This window comes from Phallusia mammillata, chromosome 6 (genome assembly GCF_965637545.1).
Source record: "Phallusia mammillata chromosome 6, kaPhaMamm4.hap1.1, whole genome shotgun sequence".
In the NCBI taxonomy this organism is placed as follows: Eukaryota; Metazoa; Chordata; class Ascidiacea; order Phlebobranchia; family Ascidiidae; genus Phallusia; species Phallusia mammillata.
In genome coordinates this window covers 1706515-1730230 of record NC_137257.1, presented here as the reverse complement: position 1 = coordinate 1730230, position 23716 = coordinate 1706515, and the positions used below count along the sequence as shown (strand labels likewise).

The following is a 23716-nucleotide window of genomic DNA, read 5'->3' as shown; positions in this document are numbered from 1 at the left end:
AAAAAACAATATAAGTCGCCGCTTACAATCGAGTAAATACGGTGTATGTCGTTATTAAACATTTTAAACATGGTGTCGTTTGCTGCAAAGCTACTCCAGCAAATCCCAATCTTTATGTAAGTTTAATCTGGTACGAACTAAGGCTTTTTTAATGGTAGCAGCTAAAGAAAACACGAGTTGTAAGTCGGGCCGGGTTTGGGTTTTTTTTTTTTGAAAAAAAAAAACAGCCTTGAGTATTTTGTTTTTAATCAAACTTTCGGGCCTGAAAGGGTTTCCAAATATGATTCGGGTTCGGGCCGGGTTTCGGGCTTGTACTTTAGGGTTCGGGCTCCAATTTCAGGCCCGTTTACAGCTCTGCACGATCAACAGCTATTGCTGATGGGTGTCGATAAGACATCTGAGACACGGAGAGAAAAAAACAACTTATTTTTTGGTGTTTTTTGCGTCTTGAAAGCTTACAATACTCTGTTAAAAAGGCCGGATCTTGAAATAGCCTACTTTCTGTTTTGTAACTTATAAAGAAACAAAACTGCGCTTTTTTCTCTGTGATAGTAATGCCATTTTGCCACAAATGTGACTGTTTGGGTTGGTGACATCTTCGCGATACGACGCATTATCACGCTTGTTTGGTGTCGCTTAAGATATTTGTTAAAACCGTTCGGAATTTTGACCACACAGATACGGTAACCCTAACATATAGTCGATCTGAAAACCCCTGGTTAGCATAAGTTGAGCAAACAATTCAGCTGACACAATAACATCGCGAAGCTTTAACAAAAGTGGACCTAAATCCGAGAATATTAAAAAAACACAGATCAAGCCCGAATCAGGTCTAAAGTTGATAAAAATGTGACTAAATTGATGTACAAAGTCAAGTCCGAATCGAGCCAGTTTTATTAAAACTTAAACCTGAAAATGCCGGCCCGACTTACAACTCTGCTGTATCAACAAATGCACAGACATGTGCTTGACAGTGGCTAAGTTGTTTGGTCACGAAATGTATTTGCATGAATTTGACCTTTATCAACAGCAGCGCAGTGAATAACAACAAGCAATCGAGGCTCGATTGGTATTTGATGCTGGAGTCAGAGTTGCACGTCGCGCAAGGTTTGGGTTTAAGTTCAGCTGAGTTTAATTAAAACAGACTTTAACCGGACCTGGCTTCACAATCAGCCACATTTGTGTCGCATTTTATTTGGAAAATCCAACTTCTGTAGTTTTGTTTAGTGAAATACTGGAGTTACGGCCCCAACGTTGGCTAGGGTAGAAGTTGTGTTTAGTAAAGCTACTTCAGTGCAGTGATGTCTTTCTTTAACGTTTTCTAAGCAGATGTTAACGCTGCAAATAAGCACGTGGTGACTATTAAATCTGCAACGTTTCAATGCCGTTGGAATTTTTACCGTTTGTCAGATTATTAGGATGTACAAAATATATCTATCTAAATTAGTTAAATGCAGTGGTAGGATTCAAATTTTTTGTCAATCGGTTCTATCACAAAAGTCATATTTTTCAGCCGGTTCTGTGACAAAAAGTCCATTGACAGTAACCAGTAATGCTAATCGGTTCGCTGATCTCATAAAATATCGTGAGACGGTTCTATAGAACCAGTGCGAACCGGCTGGATCCCACCACTGGTTAAATGTATCTAATGTATCTTTAAAGATACATTAAATGTATCTGAGACGGTTCTATAGAACCGTTGCGAACCGGCTGAATCCCACCACTGGTTAAATGGGTCCAAGGTATTTGAAGTTAGTTCAATGTATCTTTAAAGTTAGTTGAAGTAAGACTCGCTGTACAATCAAGTGATTTACATTTTAGTGATTTAGTGTCAAAAGTTTGAACCCCTCTAAAATTAATTGTTTGCTACTTTGCAGTCCAACTTGTAAATATACAAAGAACTTTTAACATTTCAAACTTTGCGACAAAGACGCGGTTACATTCTACAAATCATTAACTAACTTCATAATACTTGTTGGTCAATACACCGTCCAAGGCCAACGCAACTTGAGCGAATGTTAGGTCACAGTGGAACTAGTCATGCGTGAAAATCCCCGGGCGTTCTTCGCAATCAAGTTTAGAGAGTTTTCTTTTGATTCACTTACAGACTTTGGATCTTTATTCAGTGGCTGGTCGTGTTTTGTTTTGCATTGTTTTGAATGTAGCTTTGCCAGTAAAACTTAAACTTACGGCAACGGGAACATTTTGTACACAACCTACAACATGGAAAAAGCACCTCAAACGGTAAAGACTTGTTTCTTTGTATATGTTTGTATGACATAACAATGTGTAAGTTTTAAAACGTGCATTCTTTTTCAATTGTTCTCTGCGTTAAAACTTCCTCAAATTGACAGACGAAGTTATGATTAGCACTGCAAGCACTTTTTGACGTAGATCGAACTACTCCAATGCTAAAAATGTCTTCAAATGCTGAAATAAGCCGGTGAGCAACATTCAGTTTATTTCTATAGGTTGAATTGTCATTATTTTGCACACGCGCCTCGCGGAAATATACGGACTAATTGTTACGATTAGCGAGACATGACAGACAGCTAATGGTGTATTGTTGTAATCTGGGATCCTTAATACATATGGGAAGGGATTAATCGCATACAACGTGGCCAGATAGGTGTTCTGTGATGTAACATCAATGAGAGATATATAAGCCCAGCCGCTGCCTGCAAGACAATCAAATGTGAACTGTCAGATTGGATTTCTAGTCAGTTTTAGCAAAGCAATTTTGGTTCAGTTAGTGCTTAAATGACTTAGAAAGCAACAAAATTTAGTATATAAGGCGTCGTTTTTGGTGCAGTGAAAAGGCTAGAAACAGTGGTGGGATTCAGCCGAAGTCTCACGAAATTTTAGGAGACCAGCGAACCGGTTAGCATTAGTGGTTACTGTCAATGGACTTTTTGTAACAGAACCGGCTAAAAAATATGACTTTTGTGATAGAACCGGCTAAAAAATGTGACTTTTGTGATAGAACCGGCTGACCAAAAATTTGAATCCCATCACTGGCTAAAAAGGACAAATGTACTCAAGCAAATGTTAACACAGTTCAAAGACATGTACATTTACCATTCGTTTGATTTTCACAAACGGTTTTTGGACAATTATCACTGCAGCGTATGCAATGCTGACTTCGATTAATAACTGCTATGGTTCAGACTTAATAACTATTTCACGAATAGTGTTAAAAGTAACACCCAAACCAACGAACACAAATAGCTTGCTTTTACGATGGAACATTTAGTTGACAAAGCGACACGTACGTTGGGCGAATATTGACTGAATAAAAATTCGCACTTTGACCGGTATTTTAACAGCAGTGGTCGGCAACCGCAGACCGGTACAGGAGTTCGTTACCGGGCCGTATAACTTTTGAAGTTTAAATGCCATAAAACATTTTGCTCATGTATCCCGGGGATGATACGCTCATTTTAAGCGTTTTTATTGCTAAACATTTGTAGCTTTTTGAAGACCGGTCCGCGATAAAATTTTACTTTCAAAAATGATCCGCGGTGCAAAAGAGTTCGCCGACGGCTTTTTTAATAGATCAGTGTTTGTGGTATTTATAGGGAAATGTACTAAAGCAAGATTACTTGAGTGAACAACGGATAACGAAACTCACAGAAGGAAATGCCAAATCACCAAATGCATTATCAACGCATTAATCATAAAAAATCGATGTGTATCACCAATTGTGGTAATATCCATATAAACAGGATGACATTAATTAATTTAATTGACCGCGGGCTAACATTACTGATGAACTCGAAGGAAGCATCAATCTGTACAATTCGTACTGTTCATGTCCGCAGGCGTTGTTTGAAGTATTAACTTATTTGGGTCTCTCGCGGCTTGTGGTGAAAATATTAACTTGGTCTCGGGGATTTTGCTTCAGTTTTTAGCTTCAAACAGAGGTGATGAAATTGTAGATTACTGCTTTTTAACCACTGTGGCATATTAAACCATAGTGCTATTAGATTCTGTCTGAAGTGCCTAGTTTTTACTTTGGGAAAGAGTTAGTATTATAAACGTAACCAACACGTACAAAAGTGTCTGCATTTTTTATGGTTCACCCACCAACGTAGGCGCGACGTCAGTACCATTTTGTACCCCAATAAATCTGGTACACGGCATTTGAAAGGTTGCAACGCCCTGTTTACAGAGGTGGGATTCAGCCGGTTCACACCGGTTCTATAGAACCGTCTCACGAAATTTTATGAGATCAGCGAACCGGTTAGCATTAGTGATTACTGTCAATGGACTTTTTTGTAACAGAACCGGCTGAAAAATGACTTTTGTGCATAGAACCGGCTGACAAAAAATTTGAATCCCATGGGATGTGGTGCACCACTGCATGCTTATATCTTATTTTGTCGTTCTGCAGAAAAACCGCAAACACAATGGATAGAATGACCTTCTTCAGATTTGGTTTTATGCTTTCCCTGTGTTCGACGATAGCTTTTGTATGTTCCTGGCAAGTTGTGTATTTTAAACCTACGGTTGTAATGCAGCAGTATTACCTGAACAGCGGGACAGTGAAACGGAACATTTCAAACGTAAGTGGCGGAGTTTATGAGAAAACTACTAACTTATAGCTTGCTTCACAGGGTAGTGAGTTCTTGTTTCAAATGCTCGCGGGTAAGTGAATTTTTGATCAAATTACTTGCATAGAAATGGGTTTCATCACAAGTACAGTTACTGGTTAAAAAGTAACGAGTTATTGGATAAATTACTCGCGGAGTAACGAGTTTTTGGTTACATTACAAGTAGAGTAACGAGTTCTTGGTTAAATTACTCCCGGAGTAACGATTTTTTAGATCCATCACAAGCAGTGTAACGAGTAAATGGTTAAAAATGAACGAGTTCTTATTTTTATTACTCGTATAGAATAATGTTAATGGTAATATTAATGACAGATTAATGAGTTATTTGAAAAGTTACTCTTTGCAAGCAGAATCAGATTGTAAGCGGACCAGAGTCGGGATTTAAAATCCGATTGAATTCGAAATTTTGTTGAAGTGAAACCGAATTAGACCCAAAAGTTGGACATACAAACGTAAAATTCCCGATAAACTATCACCGAGTGTTAAATCAGACTCTAAACCTTTTTCGGTTCAATTGAGTATGAACTTAACCCAAAAAGCCAGGCTCAACTTGCAGCTTTGAACAGAAAAATCCCTGGTTATATTTCCTACCAACCAAAATCTATTTAAAACACAGCTTGTCCAACCCCATTGTTACGCGATAGAGCCTCAATTGACGCCATTTTGTCTCCAAAATAATACTGCGGGTATAACGTTAACCCGATCAGTTTGTAAAAATAAGACAATTTATGTTTTTTCTCATAACCGCTGCAATATTTTGTATTTTTCGTCCATGGGGCTCTATAGCGTAAATGTTGACTTTGCTACAAACTGATCTTAAGTGCATGGTGAAAAAAAATCAAAATAAAACTTTTTTTGTCTCCCAGATCACTGAACTGGAAGCGACACGGGAAACATTGGCCGAAAACGTTGAAGAAAAAATTGAAGAAAACTTTGAGTTGAAAAAGTGCGATAAACCCGTTTCAACTTTCGTATTTTTGAGAACACATAAAACCGGTTCAACAACACTGCGAGCATTTCTACATGGATATGTGGACAGCTACAAATTTTCAAAAGTAAGGACGTATATTTATCTTGTATACAAGTATTACCCAGCAGTTTTATTTAATCGACATTTCGACGTCCCATAACAACAGTGGTTGGCAACCGCCGGCCCTTTAAGGAGTTCGTTACGGAGCCGTGTAATTTTCAGGTTAAATGCTTTAAACCATTTTCCTTGTGCATTCCGGGGATGATATACTAACTTAAGCGTTTTTATTGCTAAATTTTTGTAGTTTTTTAAAGGCCGGTCCGCGATAAAATTTTAGTTTCAAAAACGTTCCGCAGTGCAAAAAGAGTTTCCGACCCCTGCCATACAAGACGCCTTCGTTAAGATAATGGCATTTCTTGAAAGACGCATTTCTTATTTCTGGTATATTCATGTTATTTGACGACAGCAATATACGAATAAGAAGTAATAGCGTTTAATCCTGTGCTTAACAACCGGGCCTGTAGTCCCCTTCTCTGGACGTATTAGAAAATTATTTTTGTGCCCAAACTAAGTTAAACAACACATCGGATAATGTTTAATTTTTTGTGTTTACAAAGGACGAAGCACGTCACGCCAAACTAATGTAAACTAGGGCCATAGTTTGCATTTGAAGTTTTTGTTGTTAGGAATCGTCGTAGCAAAATCAAATGCAACCTTTTTGAACCTTTTACAAGCTTTAAAACTACCTTTTGTGAGATTGCACACAAAACAACAACTAACATCACATTACTGTTGTGCTGTCATGGTTTAAGGGGGTTTCAGCATGATGCTTATATTTTAGTTTGTTTCGTAAGCTTTAACAGAATATATAGGTTTGAATTTTCATAGCAATCCTGGCCTATTGAAAACGTACTACCGAATCGTAGTATCCTTCTTAAATCAGTATGCCGTGATCGCTGGTCTGTATAAATGCTCCAGGACCGATCCCAGTTATGAATTTATGTTCATTTGGACATCAAATTAAATTTATTTTAATCTTTTTTTGCAGTACATGGCTTGGCACCATCCGTGGCCATATTCGGCCGGATACCCAGGTCTATTTAAGTGCAAATACATGGTACCTAAGGGTTCGTTAATCAACACTCAACACACCAGGTTCAATCCTGAGGAAATGAAAAAGTGTTTCAATAACGACACAAGGTAAAGGTTTCTCTGGTTTCAATTACGGTTTCTGTATGCTATTGTTTTACAAATTATCGAAAGTAAGAACACTTTTCTGTGGATAAAACTATTAGGCTGCTATATTCTCACACCAGTAAGTAAAAAAGTATCTATTCTGTCAGTGGCATAATACCAGTGTGGCGTTACAATGCGCTCTATGTCGTCACAAACACACCACAATGGAAGAAAAGTCAAACATAAATATTATTGGATATTGGGCGTGTGTTAGAACTTCATAACAGCTAGAAATCAACGATATATTTAATAGTGAAAATTAAAGCTGCATGTTTTATTTTTTAAACGTATATAAACATGTGTAACTGATGTAATCATATCATCACTGATGATAGTATGAGCATTTGCCAAAAAGTTTGAAAAATAACATATGTCGCTTTTTATATCTATTTTGGCCGTTGTTTTCGGTAGAGCTACTAACACTGGAATTTGGCTAGCGCCCGGTCTGGGATTTTCTGGTAGGTGGCGCAACGGAGCATAGGCGTTTATGGTGCTGACTCGGCAATTATTTTTACCATAAACCCAAATTGCTGAGTCAGCACCATAAACGCCTATGCTCAGTTGCGCCACCTACCAAATCGTTATGAACAGACACGTATATAGTATATAGTGTTCCAAAGCAATACACAGTGGCGGCTCGTGCATAAAATTTGTGGGGGTGCTGCCCCCACAAATTTTAGCCTTTACTGAACATATATAAGTTGGCAATATATTGAAAAGCTACATTTCTAGTTTTCTGGCCATTTGTTTAGTGTATAAAAACAAGTAATACAAATCTTAATTAGCAACTCCATTGTGACGTAATTTTTGTTACGCAATAATGTACACGAGTGTAAACAGCAGACGGCATCATTTGTGTATTTTGTTTACTCGCACAGCGACGGGCCAAACATAATAACGTTCAGTAATGTGAAAAACAAAAGCACACGTGGCACAGCTTCGAAACGAAGCGGTTGTAAATACGGTAAAACACAACAGAACAATAGAAAAAATACATATAAATGAGTCGAAAAGGTCGAAGTATTTCAGTTCGACAACAAAAATTGTCATGTTTCATTTAAGTAAATTTAGTCACAGTCAGCGTTTTCAACATATTCTATGACACTTTACAGATTATTGTCACACAAAAAAACTAGACATACAGCTTTTTATTGGTATCATAACTAACAAATTTAATAACCACATTACATTGGTTTCAGAACTTATTCATTTAAACATCTTTCTTGAATTTTTGTGTACAGACTATTAATTGTATTTTGGTTTCTTAACTGCTATAATTGCTGCTTGCTGGCAAATAGCTTATAATTCCTTTTTTAAGTGCAAAACGCCTTCAAGCTTTAAAATTTACAACACTCTCACTTAAATTTAAACCATATTATTAAATCTTGTGCTTCCTTTTTCCAACCAAAATGAATCATGAAGTTATAGTTGGGACATGATAATTGATAGCTTCTTCCTTAATCCCAAATGATAACTAAGAAACTGTTTTTCTATTTAGTACTAGCACTGCAAGTGCAAGTCTTTTGGAAATATTGGTGTTCCTCAGAAAAAATTGGCATCTTTTTCACTGTTAAAAAGAACTGTTTTGCCTTAGAAGGAATCATGGAAACAGCAAAAAGGATTTTTCATCCTAGTAATTTAACTTGTCAAAACATCATCTCTGGATTAATTATTTTCAAAGTAATCATGAACATCAGATTTACAGAAACATTTTCATTTGAGTAACTAGCTTTTCTTTGTCAACAATAGGATGTGCTTGGCGTCACTACTATCTTGTCTGTAGAATGTTCATTCTTAAGAAACACTTCCTGTGAAGCAATTTAGCAGCTACTGTTTAGACAAACAGTACATGTCCATTATATCAATGCACATGATTGTACTTGGTTGCAAATACTGTCCACATGGTGTGTTAAGAAATCCACACTTTAAATTGTCTTCACTCTTTTTTTGTCTTCATTTCAAAATTCCTGTTACTTGCAGTTGTTTGTTCTGCATTTGATATTGCCTGAATTTCAGTAAGGCATTGAACTCCACTGTCACAAATATAACTTTTCTTTGGTAGCATTAGGAACTAAAACTGAGTATTTCTTGTTGTTGCTTATTCCTGCATGACATTGGAGTAACAGATGTTTTGTCCCATACTTTCATAAATCTTTTTAATTCAGTTATTTATTATAAAGGTTAATTGTGACTTTTAAAGGTGTTAGATACACTTTGTTACATCTTATTTGCCAGTAATTGCAGATTTCTATTGATTCCCGCATTTCCTCAGTACAACTTGTGTTGTAATCTATGGCGTTGTGTGACGTAATAATCGGCTGCCAGTTTTGTGTGATAACGCAACGTGGTTCAGTTCTTTTTGTTGCTGACTTCCGTGGAGCACGGTGCTGCGTCGGTTGAATTAGAAAAGGCTATTTATTGTCGTGTTGACGATTATTGGTGAGTCACTTTGTACATATGTGTTTAATGACTCCAAAATGTGAATTATTGTAATGAATGCGAACTTAACCGCAATGACTTAATATGTCATTCGCTTTGTAATAGTTGTACTGTACGTGTAATTGGGTTTAGACAAGGTGCTTAAGTTGCATTTTGTTTACGCAGTATTTCTGTTTTATCTTGACGTGAAGCGTGACTTATTCTGAACTGTCACCCAACATAGCTTGGTAAGAACTGTGTGTGACGTCATAAAGGCGCAGTGTGGTGATATATGTAATTGGATGTTTAGGTGTGCCAGTAATTGATGCGAGTTGAATACCCGTGCTATTTACTCTCTCCGGTTACCACAACAGTTGGTAAGATTTGTGCTATATTTCTGCATTTAAAGCGCAGTGTGTTAATGTCATGCTTTGTGCAGAAACCGATTCCGATACGTTTCCTAACGTTTCCTATACGTTTCCTATTCGTTTTCATCGTCCTACATTCAAAGAATTCGCCTAATAAGATCAGCAAAACATCTATCTGTGTGGACTGGTTGTTGGAGGCTATTAGGAATCGCGTTTCAATTCTCTCCTCGTGTGACGTTCCGCGCTATAACCGGGGCGCGTTCACGGGACGTTACATGAAAGTTTCAACTGTTTGTTGAAGACAATTGCAGTTGAAATCAAGTTTCAACTGCTTCTTAAAATAAGTTTCAACTGTTAGTTGAACAGAACAATACAGTTGAAATAAAGTTTCAACTGGGTGTTGAACACAATCTGCAGTTGAAATCAAGTTTCAACTGCTTTTTGAAATAAGCTTCAACTGTGTGTTGAAGACAAGTTTAACCGTTTGTTAAATATTTAAGCGGTTCAAAGATGAGTCAATCAAACGTCACGACTCCTGATGCGGTCGCTGATTGTCGTCGACGTCTCAGTGAACAGTACCTAGTCGCCGAGTACCTGATGAAGGACCACTACAACAAGCAGATGCTCGAGACGGTATTGGTTGCGCTTGAACATCTTTTTGTCGATGCTGTTGCTGCCTACGAGGCGCATCCTGATCTTGCCGAAGAACTAGCAAGCGTGAGAAAAAACAAGACCGAATTCGATGACCGTGTTTCTCACTGGGTTCGTGACGTAAATTCTTTATCTAGCAATGTTTTACCTATTAACATAGCTAGTCCGAGTGGAAGCGGTGATAAGAGTCCAAAGGACAACGACTCGTTCTGCGGACGAAGTAGGCGCTCGAGTTCTTCGACTAACAGTAGAACTAGAGTTAAAGTAACGACACAGCTCGCGCGTCTTGCTATTCAACAGACTGCGCAGAAGCAGGAGCTGGTCAGGCAAACGGAAATACTACGCGCAGAAGAAGACAGACGACGGGCCGAAGAAGAAATCCGTCGTGCTGAAGAAGAACGGCGCCAAAGAGATAAAATAGAAATGTTGGAACTGCAGCATCAGCTACAAGCCGCAGAGGTTGAAGAGAAGGTTTGGGACGAGATGTCAGGAAACACGGAGTACGTGACGGTGAAGGAAGGTTCTGGTGAATCGACCACGCCTCCCCTGGAGGAGCCGCTCGGGGATCAACGTCGCGTGTTGTTCACGTCACCGCCTGTCACGTCGCAGAGAAGCCCTCCTGACCAGCGGTATGTGGTTGACTATGTTGCTCCGTCAGAGCCCCTGTCCCAATATGCGCCTAAATTTAAATCTTCGGTTGATGAGAAAGGTTCTTTCACCGCAACAAACCCAATTGTAAATAATTCTTGTATATATGGTTCAGTCAAGCCAACTGGCGTACATGACAATGAGATTGCATCGCTTGTGAAGCACATAAACAGACCAAAGCCTAAAGTTCTCGTTTTTGACGGCAATCCAATGGACTATTGGAAGTTTGTCCGCAATTTTGATTCTCGTATCGACGACAAGGTCGATGACGACGGTGCCAAATTGTCATATTTGGCGCAGCATTGTGATGGCAAAGCCCGTAAATTGATTGAACACTGCTTTAGACTAAAGGTAAACGGGTACCAACAAGCGAGACAGTTACTGTACGACCACTTTGGCAAGTCACACATAATCGCTCATGCATGTGTGAGGTGTGTTGTCAACGGTCCAGAATTGCGACCGAACGATGCTGCTGGTTTAAGCGAGTTTGCGCAGTCGCTGCGCGATTGTTTACTTACACTTTCAGACATTGACGAGCATTCCGAGATGAATAATTACCCTACGTTGATTGCTGTTGTGAATCGTCTACCGTTTAAGATGCAGGAGGCTTGGAAACGGCGTGTTGAGAAAATCCTCAGAGATACTGGCCGTGAACCTTTGTTTGAGCATCTTGTCGACTTTGTGGAAACTGAGGATCGGATTGCAAATTCGTTGTTCAGCCGCATGCTCGATGAGCATCGCAACGAAGCTAAGAAGGCGAAAGGTAAAAGTAGTCATGTAAAGGCTTCCAGTCATGTCGTTGTAAGCGAACAAGAATCTAGGCCGAAGGTTCGTGCCGGACCTTCCCATTTTCCCACTACCCCGTTGTGCCAGTGCTGTTCGGGAAACCACGTGCTTGCTAAGTGCGAGGAATTTAAATCCCTTCCTTACCGCGATCGTCTGCGCGTCACCCGGCGCCGTAGACTCTGTGATAATTGTTTCAGATTTGGGCACTTTGCCACTAAGTGCAACAGCCCCAAAGCGTGTACCGTGAGGGACTGCAATGAAGCCCATCACACCTTGTTGCATCCGCCAGAGAAGAGAGAGGACGAGTCTCCTGTCAAAGGACCTGCGCTGGAACGGACAGTTTGTTCGGTTGTGTCGGCGATTGGAAAGGACTGTCATGCTTCCTCTGGTAGACAGAGCGTCAACTTGATGATGGTTGCGGTCAAAGTCCGTGCTAACGGTAGGGCTGTTAATACATACGCTCTTTTAGATACTGGCTCGGGCATTACCTTGTGCGACAAGAAACTGGCAGATAAGCTTGGGCTGCAAGGTGAACCTAGCAACGTGACGCTTAAAACGATCAACGGGGACAGTCGCAGGCGCAAGGGCAAAAGAGTAAATTTATCTGTTGCTTCGCTCGATGGCTCCACAACTGTGGAACTTCCCGAGGTGTTCGCTGTTGATTGTCTGCCTATTGCCGCCAACAAGTTTCCGAGAAACGCGGAATTGGATGCGCTGCCACATATCAGAGACCTGTCATTCCCACAGGTAGATTGCAGTGAAGCTTTGTTGCTCATCGGGCTGGACGTTCCGGAGGCCTTTCTCGTGCAAGAGGTACGAAAGGGAAAACCGAAGCAACCTGTTGCATTTAGAGTTCCACTTGGATGGGCATTGGCAGGACCTGTCTCTAGCAAGTCAACCGATTTGTTTTCCGTCAACTTTACTCAAGTTGCCGATGATTCGCTGCAAGGGAAGTTAGAGCGAATGTGGAAGACCGACTTTCAAGACACCAACCCCGACGCGATGCCTATGTCGCGTGAAGACAGGTTCGTCTTGGATAAAATGAAAACCAGTGTGCAATTTAAGCAAGGTCATTACGAGTTGCCGTTGCCATGGCGCCCGAACGCACAACCGCTTCGGTGCAACCGGGACATGGCGCTAAATCGTTTGGGTTCTTTGGAACGTCGCATGAGACGCGACGCCGTGCTACGCGATGCGTATACCAAGACGGTGCAGGGTTACATAGCTAAAGGCTATGCCGAAGAAGTTCCAGATGAGGAACAGTCAGCAGAGGTAGTATGGTACCTGCCGCATCACCCTGTTACAAATCCACACAAGCCCGGAAAGGTGCGGGTAGTTTTTGACTGTGCTGCCAAATACCGCGACCAGTCGTTGAATGATGCTCTACTCCAGGGTCCGGATCTGACCAATTCCTTAGTAGGAGTTCTTTCAAGGTTTCGGATGGAAAAGGTAGCTCTCGTGGCCGACGTGGAGGCCATGTTTCATCAGATACGTGTGAAGACGACAGATTGCGATGCACTTCGGTTCTTGTGGTGGCCTGATGGCGATGTGTCGAAAAGGCCCACCGCGCACAGGATGCTTGTTCATTTGTTTGGAGCAACGTCTTCACCTTCCTGTGCGAGTTTTTGTCTTAAACAAGCCGCTGATGATTTGCGAAGCGAATTTCCTAATGAAGTCGTCGAGACTGTAGAAAATAACTTTTACGTTGACGACTGTTTAAAATCCGTGTCGACTGAAGCAGAAGCAGTTCAGTTGGTCAAAGGGATCTGTGCACTTCTTAAGAAGAAGGGATTTCGGCTAACCAAGTGGCTTAGCAACAGCGAGCGAGTTCTCGCGTCCATTGATGAAGAGGAACGGGCTAAATCGGTGAAGGAGCTGGACGTGGATGGTTCCTCGTGCGAGAGGGTACTTGGCGTTCGATGGAACGTTTCTTCGGACGAGTTCGGTTTCAATGTCGATGTAAAGCAGCTTACAGCCTACACCAGAAGGTCAATCCTGTCGGTGGTAAGTTCCTTATACGACCCTCTTGGCTTTGCAGCGCCTGTGATCGTGGTGGCAAAGACGATGCAAAGAGATCTCTGCAGAAAGCAGCTGGGATGGGATGACGTTCTTTCCGATGAAGACTCCGAATCGTGGGCAAAATGGTTGCAGCAACTACCGCGGTTAGGAGACGTCGTTCTGCCAAGATGTGTGAAGCCCCACGATTTTGGTAAGGTGCGAAAAACGGAATTGCACCATTTTGCAGATGCGTCATCTACAGCTTACGGCGCGGTGACCTATCTGAGGCTGGTAGACGAGCGAGGACGCATTTACTGCTCGTTTGTAATAGGCAAGGCCCGCGTTGCCCCCCTGAAGACATGTTCGATTCCCCGCTTGGAGTTGACGGCGGCCGTTGTTGCAGCCAAGTTGGATCAACTTGTGAGAAAGGAGCTGCAACTGGACGAATGCCAATCCGTGTTCTGGACGGATTCGACTGCGGTTCTTCAAAGTATTCGCAACTGCAATAAGCGCTTTCCAGTGTTTGTTGCAAATCGCTTGGCCAAAATCGAGGATGTTTCCCGGCCTAGTCAATGGAGACACGTCAGCACCAAGGTAAATCCAGCGGACGAGGCGTCCCGTGGACTCAGTGTGAATAAATTCCTCAGGTCCAGCCGATGGCTTACTGGACCCCAGTTTCTTTGGGAGCAAGAAGATACATGGCCTTCCTGCCCAGACTTGTCGTCATTGCCAATCGAATTTCTTTTGGTAAAGAAAGAAACTCAAACCGTTTGTCTGGTCGCCAGCGAATCCGCTACGGATCGACTCATTGCCAGATACTCATCACTCAATCGGCTAAAAAGGGCTGTAAGCTGGTTTCTCAGACTCAAATCGATGTTGATGTCAAGGAGGTTTCCTGCCAAGTATAAAGTACCTACTGGGCAACTGACCGTTGTTGAACTCAAGGCTGCCGAGCTGGAGATCGTTAAGTATGTACAAAAACGAAGTTTTCCGAACGTTATCGCTGCGATGTTGAAGGCCAAAGGAGAAGACATTCGTTTTCCAAAGAAAAAGAGGGCTCTTGGAAAGCTTAACCCAATTCTTGTCAATGGAGTTATGAGAGTTGGTGGAAGGCTCGAGCGTGCATGTGTCGAGTTTGATGTGAAGCATCCGATGATTCTTCCATACGACCATCGATTTACAGACCTGGTGATTATGCAGCAACATGACGAGGTTGGCCATTCTGGAATGGGACACACATGGTCGTCTCTCAGGCAACGCTACTGGATCATCAAAGGAGGGGTAGCGGTTCGTCGTGTTCTCGGCAAGTGTGTTTCCTGTCGACGAAGAAATGGCTCTCTGGGCAAACAGATGATGGCAGACCTTCCTGCTGCGAGACTGCAGGCCAATAAGCCGCCGTTCTCAGTGGTCGGTGTCGACTACTTTGGACCTTTCCTTGTGAAGCAAGGACGAAGTGAGGTAAAGAGGTACGGGTGCATCTTTAGCTGTTTCTCCACCAGGGCCGCGCACATCGAGATAGCGCATTCACTGTCTACGGACTCCTTTATCGGAGCTCTCCGACGTTTCATCGGTCGTCGAGGACGACCAGACCAGATCTACAGCGACAACGGCACAAACTTCGTTGGAGCTGAGCGCATCCTGCGCGAAGAGCTGAACAGGTGGAATCAAAGGCAGATCTACAAATATCTGCAACAACGTGATATTGCGTGGAGCTTCAATCCTCCCACTGCCAGCCACATGGGTGGGGTTTGGGAGCGAATGATACGCTCTGTGCGCAAAATTCTCAACGCTCTGCTTTCGGAGCAGACATTGTCCGATGAGAAATTGATGACGCTGATGGTGGAGGTCGAGGCCATCCTGAATTCTCGTCCCTTGGTTCCGGTGACGTTCGATTCGAAGGATGAGGAGCCCCTTACACCAAATCACCTACTGCTGCAACGTGCAGCGCCGAATATGTCCCCTGGACTGTTTACGGGGAAGGACTGTTTCCATCGTAACCGTTGGCGCCAAGTACAATACTTGGCCGACCAATTTTGGCGGCGATGGTCGCGCGAGTACCTGCCGACGCTAATGCCCAGATCGAAGTGGGCAAATGGACATTCTAATTTCACGGTCGGCGACATTGTGCTTGTAGCGGATGATAATCAGCCTAGGAGCAAATGGCTTCTGGGTCGCGTGACCGATGTGCTTCCTGATCGGAAGGGAGTAGTGCGTCAGGTGATCGTCAAGACTCACACTGGAGCACTCAGACGCCCAATTGCAAAATTGTGCTTGCTATGCCGCGACGACGCGATGCGTGATTAGTTGTGTGTTTATTGTGTTCGCAATTACTGCCGATGTTTGTGTGTTGTGTTGTAAATGTACTCCTTGGATTCGTACATTGTGGGGGGGTATGTTACATCTTATTTGCCAGTAATTGCAGATTTCTATTGATTCCCGCATTTCCTCAGTACAACTTGTGTTGTAATCTATGGCGTTGTGTGACGTAATAATCGGCTGCCAGTTTTGTGTGATAACGCAACGTGGTTCAGTTCTTTTTGTTGCTGACTTCCGTGGAGCACGGTGCTGCGTCGGTTGAATTAGAAAAGGCTATTTATTGTCGTGTTGACGATTATTGGTGAGTCACTTTGTACATATGTGTTTAATGACTCCAAAATGTGAATTATTGTAATGAATGCGAACTTAACCGCAATGACTTAATATGTCATTCGCTTTGTAATAGTTGTACTGTACGTGTAATTGGGTTTAGACAAGGTGCTTAAGTTGCATTTTGTTTACGCAGTATTTCTGTTTTATCTTCACGTGAAGCGTGACTTATTCTGAACTGTCACCCAACATAGCTTGGTAAGAACTGTGTGTGACGTCATAAAGGCGCAGTGTGGTGATATATGTAATTGGATGTTTAGGTGTGCCAGTAATTGATGCGAGTTGAATACCCGTGCTATTTACTCTCTCCGGTTACCACAACAGTTGGTAAGATTTGTGCTATATTTCTGCATTTAAAGCGCAGTGTGTTAATGTCATGCTTTGTGCAGAAACCGATTCCGATACGTTTCCTAACGTTTCCTATACGTTTCCTATTCGTTTTCATCGTCCTACATTCAAAGAATTCGCCTAATAAGATCAGCAAAACATCTATCTGTGTGGACTGGTTGTTGGAGGCTATTAGGAATCGCGTTTCAATTCTCTCCTCGTGTGACGTTCCGCGCTATAACCGGGGCGCGTTCACGGGACGTTACACACTTATTTATTTTAATGATAACTGTAAAAACTGAAACCCACTTACAGTCATCTTAAAAAGTCACCACTAACAGTCAAACAATAAATTTAATGATAGCAAAATAATTATTTAACTGCACTCACTGTCGAACTTAAAAACACAGTACACGGGTTTGGCTTTGGAGCTCACTGACGCGAAGCAGACAACACAACTAGCGCTACGTCACGCGAGGGGCTGCGCGAGCCACAGCCCCCTCTCGCCTATTTCGCCCGGCATGTAGCTTTTCCAAGTGCGCATGCGCACAACTGAAAACGTCATGAAACGTCACGAAACTGGAGCTGCAGCTCCGCCATAGATAACTTATTATTATTTATTTTTTTAAAATAATACAATTTTTTTATTAATTTTGATAAAATGTCGATTAGATTAATGCCATAAAAGTTATTCTTAGTATACACTGATCAAACATAAAAACTATCTGTAAAGATTGTTTTGTACAACAACTTGGAATAGGAATGTCAAGTAAAAATACTGGGGGTGCTGCAGCTCCGCAGCCCCCTCGCACGAGCCGCCCCTGGCAATACATTATATTGGTTTAAATTTTTCTAAACGTACGTGAACATGAGTTGGCAAGTTGTTTGGCGTGTAACAAAAAAACGTAATAAAATCTGATCGTAAGAATATATTTGACCTGCTTAAATGTTTAAAACCATATTATAATCTAATCAAATAATTAAACTGTTATCCATTATGAAAGAATAAAAAATAAAATCACGGTAAAATTCCAGAATTATGTCTGGTTCTCATTGTCAGCAAACATGTCTGTCATATATTAATAAGCCTGAGCAACTTCAGAATTTTGTTGTTGGAGAGGTGCGCATTTCTTCAGCAATCAGCTTGTCGCAACATTACAAATGTGTCTAATTTTCAACAAATTGTTCTTGTGTCTTGGTGGGGCTCCCGCACACCAAATCGACTTTTTACTGCAGTTGCCGGCAGTATTTGTAAATATTAAATACCGACGATTAAGAAAATATATTAGTGCGGATGCGAACGTTGATGAATAAGTTGTTTTGTTGATCATCAACAAACACAAACGAACTGTTTAACAACTGTTTCCATTCCTTAACATGTGTCCTTCCAGTGGTGGGATTCAGCCGGTTTGCACCGGTTCTATAGAACCGTCTCACGAAGTTTTATGAGATCAGCGAACCGGTTAGCATTACTGGTTACTTTCAATGGACCTTTTGTAACAAAACCGGCTGAAAAATATCACTTTTGTAAAAGAACCGGCTGACAAAATATTGTAATCCCACCACTGTGTCCATTGTATAGGCCGTGTATTTAAAAAAAAAAAAGTTTAACCGGAATACGTTGAAATTTCAGGTACTTTACCATTTTGAGAAGACCTTGGGAAAACTTTCTGTCGACTTACTTCTATTTTCGAGACAAGCAAAGCTTCTTGGTGGGGTGCGACGGAATGCCAAAGGTTTATATTAAGCAAGGCAGAACTATGAGTACTGGACAGTTCCTCGCTGAAGCTGCTACTTTGCTTAAACCAGAAATCCCGTTTTACTTCAGGTGAGTTTTCATATTTACGAGGTTTCAATCCATAACCAAAAACGTGTAAAGCAGTAGTTCTCAAACTGTGCGTCGTTTCAATTTTCCAAGGGCGTCGCAGAATATTTCCGTTTCGTAACTTTTTGTTGTTGTATCAATAAACCCAACTTTAATAATAAGTTTCCTCATTAACTTTTATTTGCTGGTGCGTCGCAAGTCCAGAAAACTTTTCCAGAGGCGTTGCAACAAAAAAATGTTTGAGAACCACTGGTGTAAAAAGTATGTGGTGCCCATTTGGTCAACTTCGTTTAATTATTTACTAACATTTAGGGTTGCGTTCAGGCCAGGTTCGGGCTTAAGTTGTAAAAACGGACTTGACTGGACCTGACCTTACAATCCTTAAACTTATGAGGAAATTTCAACAACTTTGTGTCACACTGTATTTAAATACGACACTGGCGATGCTTTTATAGCGACTTATATTTGTCGTAAATAAGAAAGGCAACAAATTTTAACCAGGAAATAAACGTTTCTAAACTTGTGGTAATTTGGGTTTTGTCTTAAAAAAAAACTGTGTTCGGTCCAGACTTACCCAACTGTGCGATGTTAGCAACTGAATGACTCTAAGAGTTTTTCAACCTTTCAGGCCATACACTATTCCGTTGTACTCTACAATAAGGTTTTTTGCCAATAAACGCAAACTAAACATACATAACCTACTGCTTGGTTATACATAACCTACTTTACAAAGACTGTACTGCCTATATGATTTCAAAAACACCGAGGGAAATGAAGCTTTCGCCGAGCTAGGTTACAGATTTTGGGCTAACCTACTCATTACGGCAGGAACTTGGCCGAATGGTCCGGCGCGCCTGACCCACATTCAAACATAAAAACATGATCAGGATTCGTCACCAGAAGCGTTCTGGGTTCTAAACTCGTGAAATATAATAAAGGAAAGAAAACTGGTTAAGAAAAGTAATGTACATTAAGCTTAACAAAACTATTTTTTTGTTTTAAGGTTTCGGAATTTTCAGTCGCATAATTTGGGTATTGATGCGATGTTGACTGATGAAGACGAAATTAAGCGACAGATCGAAGATATAGACAAGAATATGCATCTTGTGATGTTACTCGAGTATTTGGACGAATCTCTGATACTCATGAAGGTATATTACAACTGCAAACGAATTCCTGTATCTATTTATTTAGATGTAACCAAGAAGATGTAAACAATTATACAGGGATATCGGGTTAATTGCATGTAGGTTGATCGTATATTCCGTTTAATTGCATATGGGTCGTACCCGGTTAAAATACCAATATATAAGAAAATGAGCAAAAAAAACATTTTAGTTTTGTGTTCGTCTACACCAGGGGTGGGGAACCTGCGGCCTAAAGGCCGCATGTGGCCTTTTAGTGCAATAGGTGCGGCCTTCGATGTCAAAATACAATTTAGGATGTTGATAATACACACTGCACCAGGCACAAAAACTAGACAGAAACGTATTTTTTTAACTTTATTCCACATTACTATGTGATTGGTTCTAGGGCAGCTGTTTTCAAACTAGAGCCAAGTGGTTGCGTACTGGTACACAAAGCGATTTCCGTAGGTCTGCCAAGAGACCCAGGTTCTACAATCTTACATGTGTTGTAAAGAACAATTGTTTGCGTATAATCGAATGTCTTAAACTCGTCTGTGATGTCACAAGCTGCTCGTAGATTAATATTGGTAAACAAGCGAGTTTCTACATTAATAAAATCCCGAATGTTGCAGTGAGGGTGGAAATTTAGTGAGAAATTTTATTTAGCTTGGACCGCAAGTTTAATAGCACATCGACCAGTCTGTAAGTCAAAAAGTTTGAACACACTGTCCTTGGCCTGGCAAATAGTTTGTGCGGCCTAAACGAGTGTCGATAAACCGTTTGGCGGCCTTCACAAACAAAAAGGTTCCCCACCCCTGTTTTAGAGCATTTCACCTGAAAAAGTATACGGCCCGGTAACGCACCTATCGGGTACCGGCGGTTGCCGATCACTGAACTAAAGTACTAAACATATACGTGATTTTTTGGATCAGGAACTACTTTGCTTCGATTGGGATGTGTTGAGCAAATACGAACACAAAAACAGCCGCAAATATACGCCGACAATGATGAAAGACGACGAAGAAAGGAAAAACTTTGAACATCTCTATAACATTGTAAGTACAGCAGTGATGTAAATCTTCGGCGTTTTAAATTGCAACTAAAATTTTATTTAAACAATTGCTGAATGTTGTTGTATCGCATTATATGTTCGGTATGCGTGTCTTGCTCTTGGGATGAAAATAATATCTCAAGACTGAGCATAGTGAACTACAACAAAGTGCCTCAAATAAAGGTTCTTAACCGCGTGTTAATTTACCCAAAAGAATTTGCCATGCATAGGTTACATTTCTTGGAATAAAAAATATACTTTCCCATTGGGTCCGTACAGTTTTTACGGCACTCCTCATCTAAATTTAGAACAGTTTGCAACTTTTTTGGTGATGAGTAGGGCAAATATTTTTTGACTTGTCAAAAAAAGTCAAAATTTTGTCCAAATTTTTATAATAGGTCAAAAATTGTCAAAATTGTTTACAAAGTCAAAATTTTTTACAAAGTTAAAATTGTTTACAAACTGCATTGTCGTGGTGTTGTAGAGGTTGCACTGCCAGCAAACTATTAGTTTTACACCTTGTAGCCTACTTTATACTGTTGTAATTGGCCCATTGCCCCAATTATTTCGAATCATAAACCATCAAGTGAGTGAAACAATTAGGTTGATATGGCGTGATGCTCAACACACCTTAAAACGTGCAAAATTTTGGCAGCTGCAGGTGAGGTGCAGCTCTTGCTTCGGTTTTGCTTTAGATACTTCATGTATCTTTCGTTTGTACAAATGTATTGAATAATTTTCGTTGTGTCTAAGCTGCGTTTTTTTGGCAGTGATTTTTAATTAGCTCATTCCTTTTCAGAATAGGTTAGGTCTATGTTCAGATTTTTGCCCTTCTGTTAGACTTTTGCACATTCTTTCGCTCTAGTTAGATTAGCCTAGCCATATTTTAACTTTTTGTACAACAATGCGTAATTTAACTACTTGAATTCTTCATAGGTCAAAATTTTGTCAAAAAAAAGTTTTTTAAGGTCAAAATTTATCACAATTTTCAATTTGTAGGTCAAATTTTTTCGTTTTTTAGGTCAAAAAATAATTGCCCTAGTGATAAGTAAGGTTGCTTTATATGATCAACACCAGAAATGAGCTTTCAAACGTTCTCATGCACGTCCGTATTTCGTCAACAAGTCCCACAACACCAGACATTGTTTAAAATTTTAAATTGCGAGCATTTTGCGGCACATTGCGTAATCTGTAGCGGCCCGCAGTTTGAGAAATACTTGTTTACATCTAATACTGTATATTGCATAGAAATTATTGTTGTTTCTGCCTACAGGACCTTGTGCTTTACGATCACTTCAATAAAACGTTCTGGAAACGTGTTGACGCGTATGGCAGGGAAAAGATGGCAGAAAATTTGAAAATTCTCAGGAGCAAGAGAAAAGCGCGAAAGAAGAGGTCGATTTGGCCAGCAAAGCTTCTTAAAGTGGGAGTTACTATGAAACACGAACTTGAATTAGAACTTCAAGAATACATGAACAACCATTCTGGAAAATGCTATTATCCACGAAGAAATCCCATGCCTGCTGGTTCAATTCCAGTAGAAACTGTAGTTACGAATCCAAAGCCGGGTTTAAATCCAGTAAAAGCCGCAGTTACGAATGCAAAGCCGGGTTTAAATCCAGTAAAAGCCGCAGTTACGAATCCAAAACCTGGTTTAAATCCAGTAAAAACCGCAGTTACGAATCCAAAACCTGGTTTAAATACACTGAATACTGCAGTAATAAAGTCAATACCGGGTGTACAGCCATCAACAAATGTAGTAACAAATCAAAAGCCTGGTTTAAATCCACCAAAAACTGCAGTTACAAATCTGAAACAGAATTTAAATACAATCAACTCTGTAGTAACAATTCAAAAGCCTCAATAAAATCCACTAAAACTCAAAAAATCTGCTAATGTAATAGCAAAATAAAACTGATTTAAATTCATTAAAAAATACCAGTATCAAATCAAAACAGCTCCAAACATTTTTAATCGTTGAATTTTGCTTTTGTAATTTTTGCAGAAACTTGTAGACTGAAATCAATTTTAATCTAAACCTTTAAAGAAACCACCGCAAAACACAAAAGTGCTTACTTGTCTGATATCAGGGTTTGTTATTTATGCAAAACACTTCATGCCTCATTAGCACATTGTAACTTTATCCTGTATTTTTCAACATGCATTGGCCCTTAGTTCCTTAGTTCTGTGCTATTCAATAGTGTTTAATTGTCATTTATCATTTCAAAGTGTGATTATATGTGCCTTGTAATGGATGTAACAATTAAATGTTTATTGGTCAGTTTATAGACGTCAAATGAAAACTACAAAAAGTTTTCAAGAGAATATGTTTTAAAATGTTGTGTAGTTAAACCTTATCTATCACTCTATGCAGACAGTTACTGGGACCCCTAAACCTATTTTGGAACCTATTCGTTCTGATGGAATCACTGTGTGGCCCGATTGAAAGGCAGAGCGTTATGCAATGTATATAATGCTATAAAATGCTGTGAACCAGTGCTCTTTATTATTTGCCTTAAAGTTGGATTCATGCCTTGTTTAAAACTTGCACTTTAGGTCACAAATTCAGACCTGCTTTAATTTCTATTATACCTTCGTTGGTTTTTAGGGCACTATTATGTTTTCCACATTTTACCATTTGTATCACATTTTTCCAGCTTTTTTATTATTTTAGTGTATAGTTTATTTTCCTTATCTAAACAACAACAACAAAAATTTTCGGAAAACCTTACCGTCTGCTTATCAGTGTGTCTTCATTGGAACAACAATGTTCCTAAATAAAACAAGCGTTCGAATTACAACATTTGTTCCCACAGGATTGTTGAGTCTATTTTTGAAGAATTACACGCAAAGTTCGTTGCAGAGGCTTTTATTAGAAAGTATAGCCTATGTATATTTTTAAGTTTTTAACAGCTGTTTTGGACATATTCTGAATTACATTGTTTTTTTTTAAGTTGGCCTTAGTATAAAACATTATAGTAGATCCAATGAAACAATGTTGTGATCTAAATTAACACAATGGTTTTTGTTGTCATCTAATTTAATGAAAAAA

At 40.3% G+C, this 23716-nt stretch overlaps 2 protein-coding genes across 7 annotated transcripts; both read left to right on the top strand.

The window, feature by feature from the left end:
• Nucleotides 1–1915: 1915 nt before the first annotated feature.
• Nucleotides 1916–23482, top strand: LOC145233007 (galactose-3-O-sulfotransferase 4-like). The gene is made up of 9 exons (XM_080097669.1): nucleotides 1916–2244; nucleotides 2355–2443; nucleotides 4394–4565; nucleotides 5480–5668; nucleotides 6632–6783; nucleotides 18295–18489; nucleotides 19490–19637; nucleotides 20546–20668; nucleotides 21938–23482. The coding sequence occupies exons 2-9, from the start codon at nucleotides 2409–2411 to the stop codon at nucleotides 22529–22531; spliced, it is 1608 nt and encodes a 535-aa protein (XP_079953795.1). The 5' UTR covers nucleotides 1916–2244; nucleotides 2355–2408; the 3' UTR covers nucleotides 22532–23482.
• Nucleotides 9040–16824, top strand: LOC145232875 (uncharacterized). Of its 6 annotated transcripts, none has more exons than XR_013860937.1 (2): nucleotides 9040–16305; nucleotides 16471–16824. XR_013860937.1 is itself a non-coding variant. In XM_080097549.1 (2 exons), exon 2 carries the CDS (start codon nucleotides 10116–10118, stop codon nucleotides 15990–15992), a length of 5877 nt encoding a protein of 1958 aa, XP_079953675.1. In that variant the 5' UTR covers nucleotides 9040–9485; nucleotides 9548–10115; the 3' UTR covers nucleotides 15993–16824. The 6 variants fall into 6 exon arrangements, 3 of the variants coding, with proteins under 3 accessions (XP_079953675.1, XP_079953677.1, XP_079953676.1); XR_013860936.1 differs by having other exon boundaries at nucleotides 9040–16532; nucleotides 16595–16824; XR_013860935.1 differs by having other exon boundaries at nucleotides 9040–16661; nucleotides 16724–16824.
• Nucleotides 23483–23716: the final 234 nt, after the last annotated feature.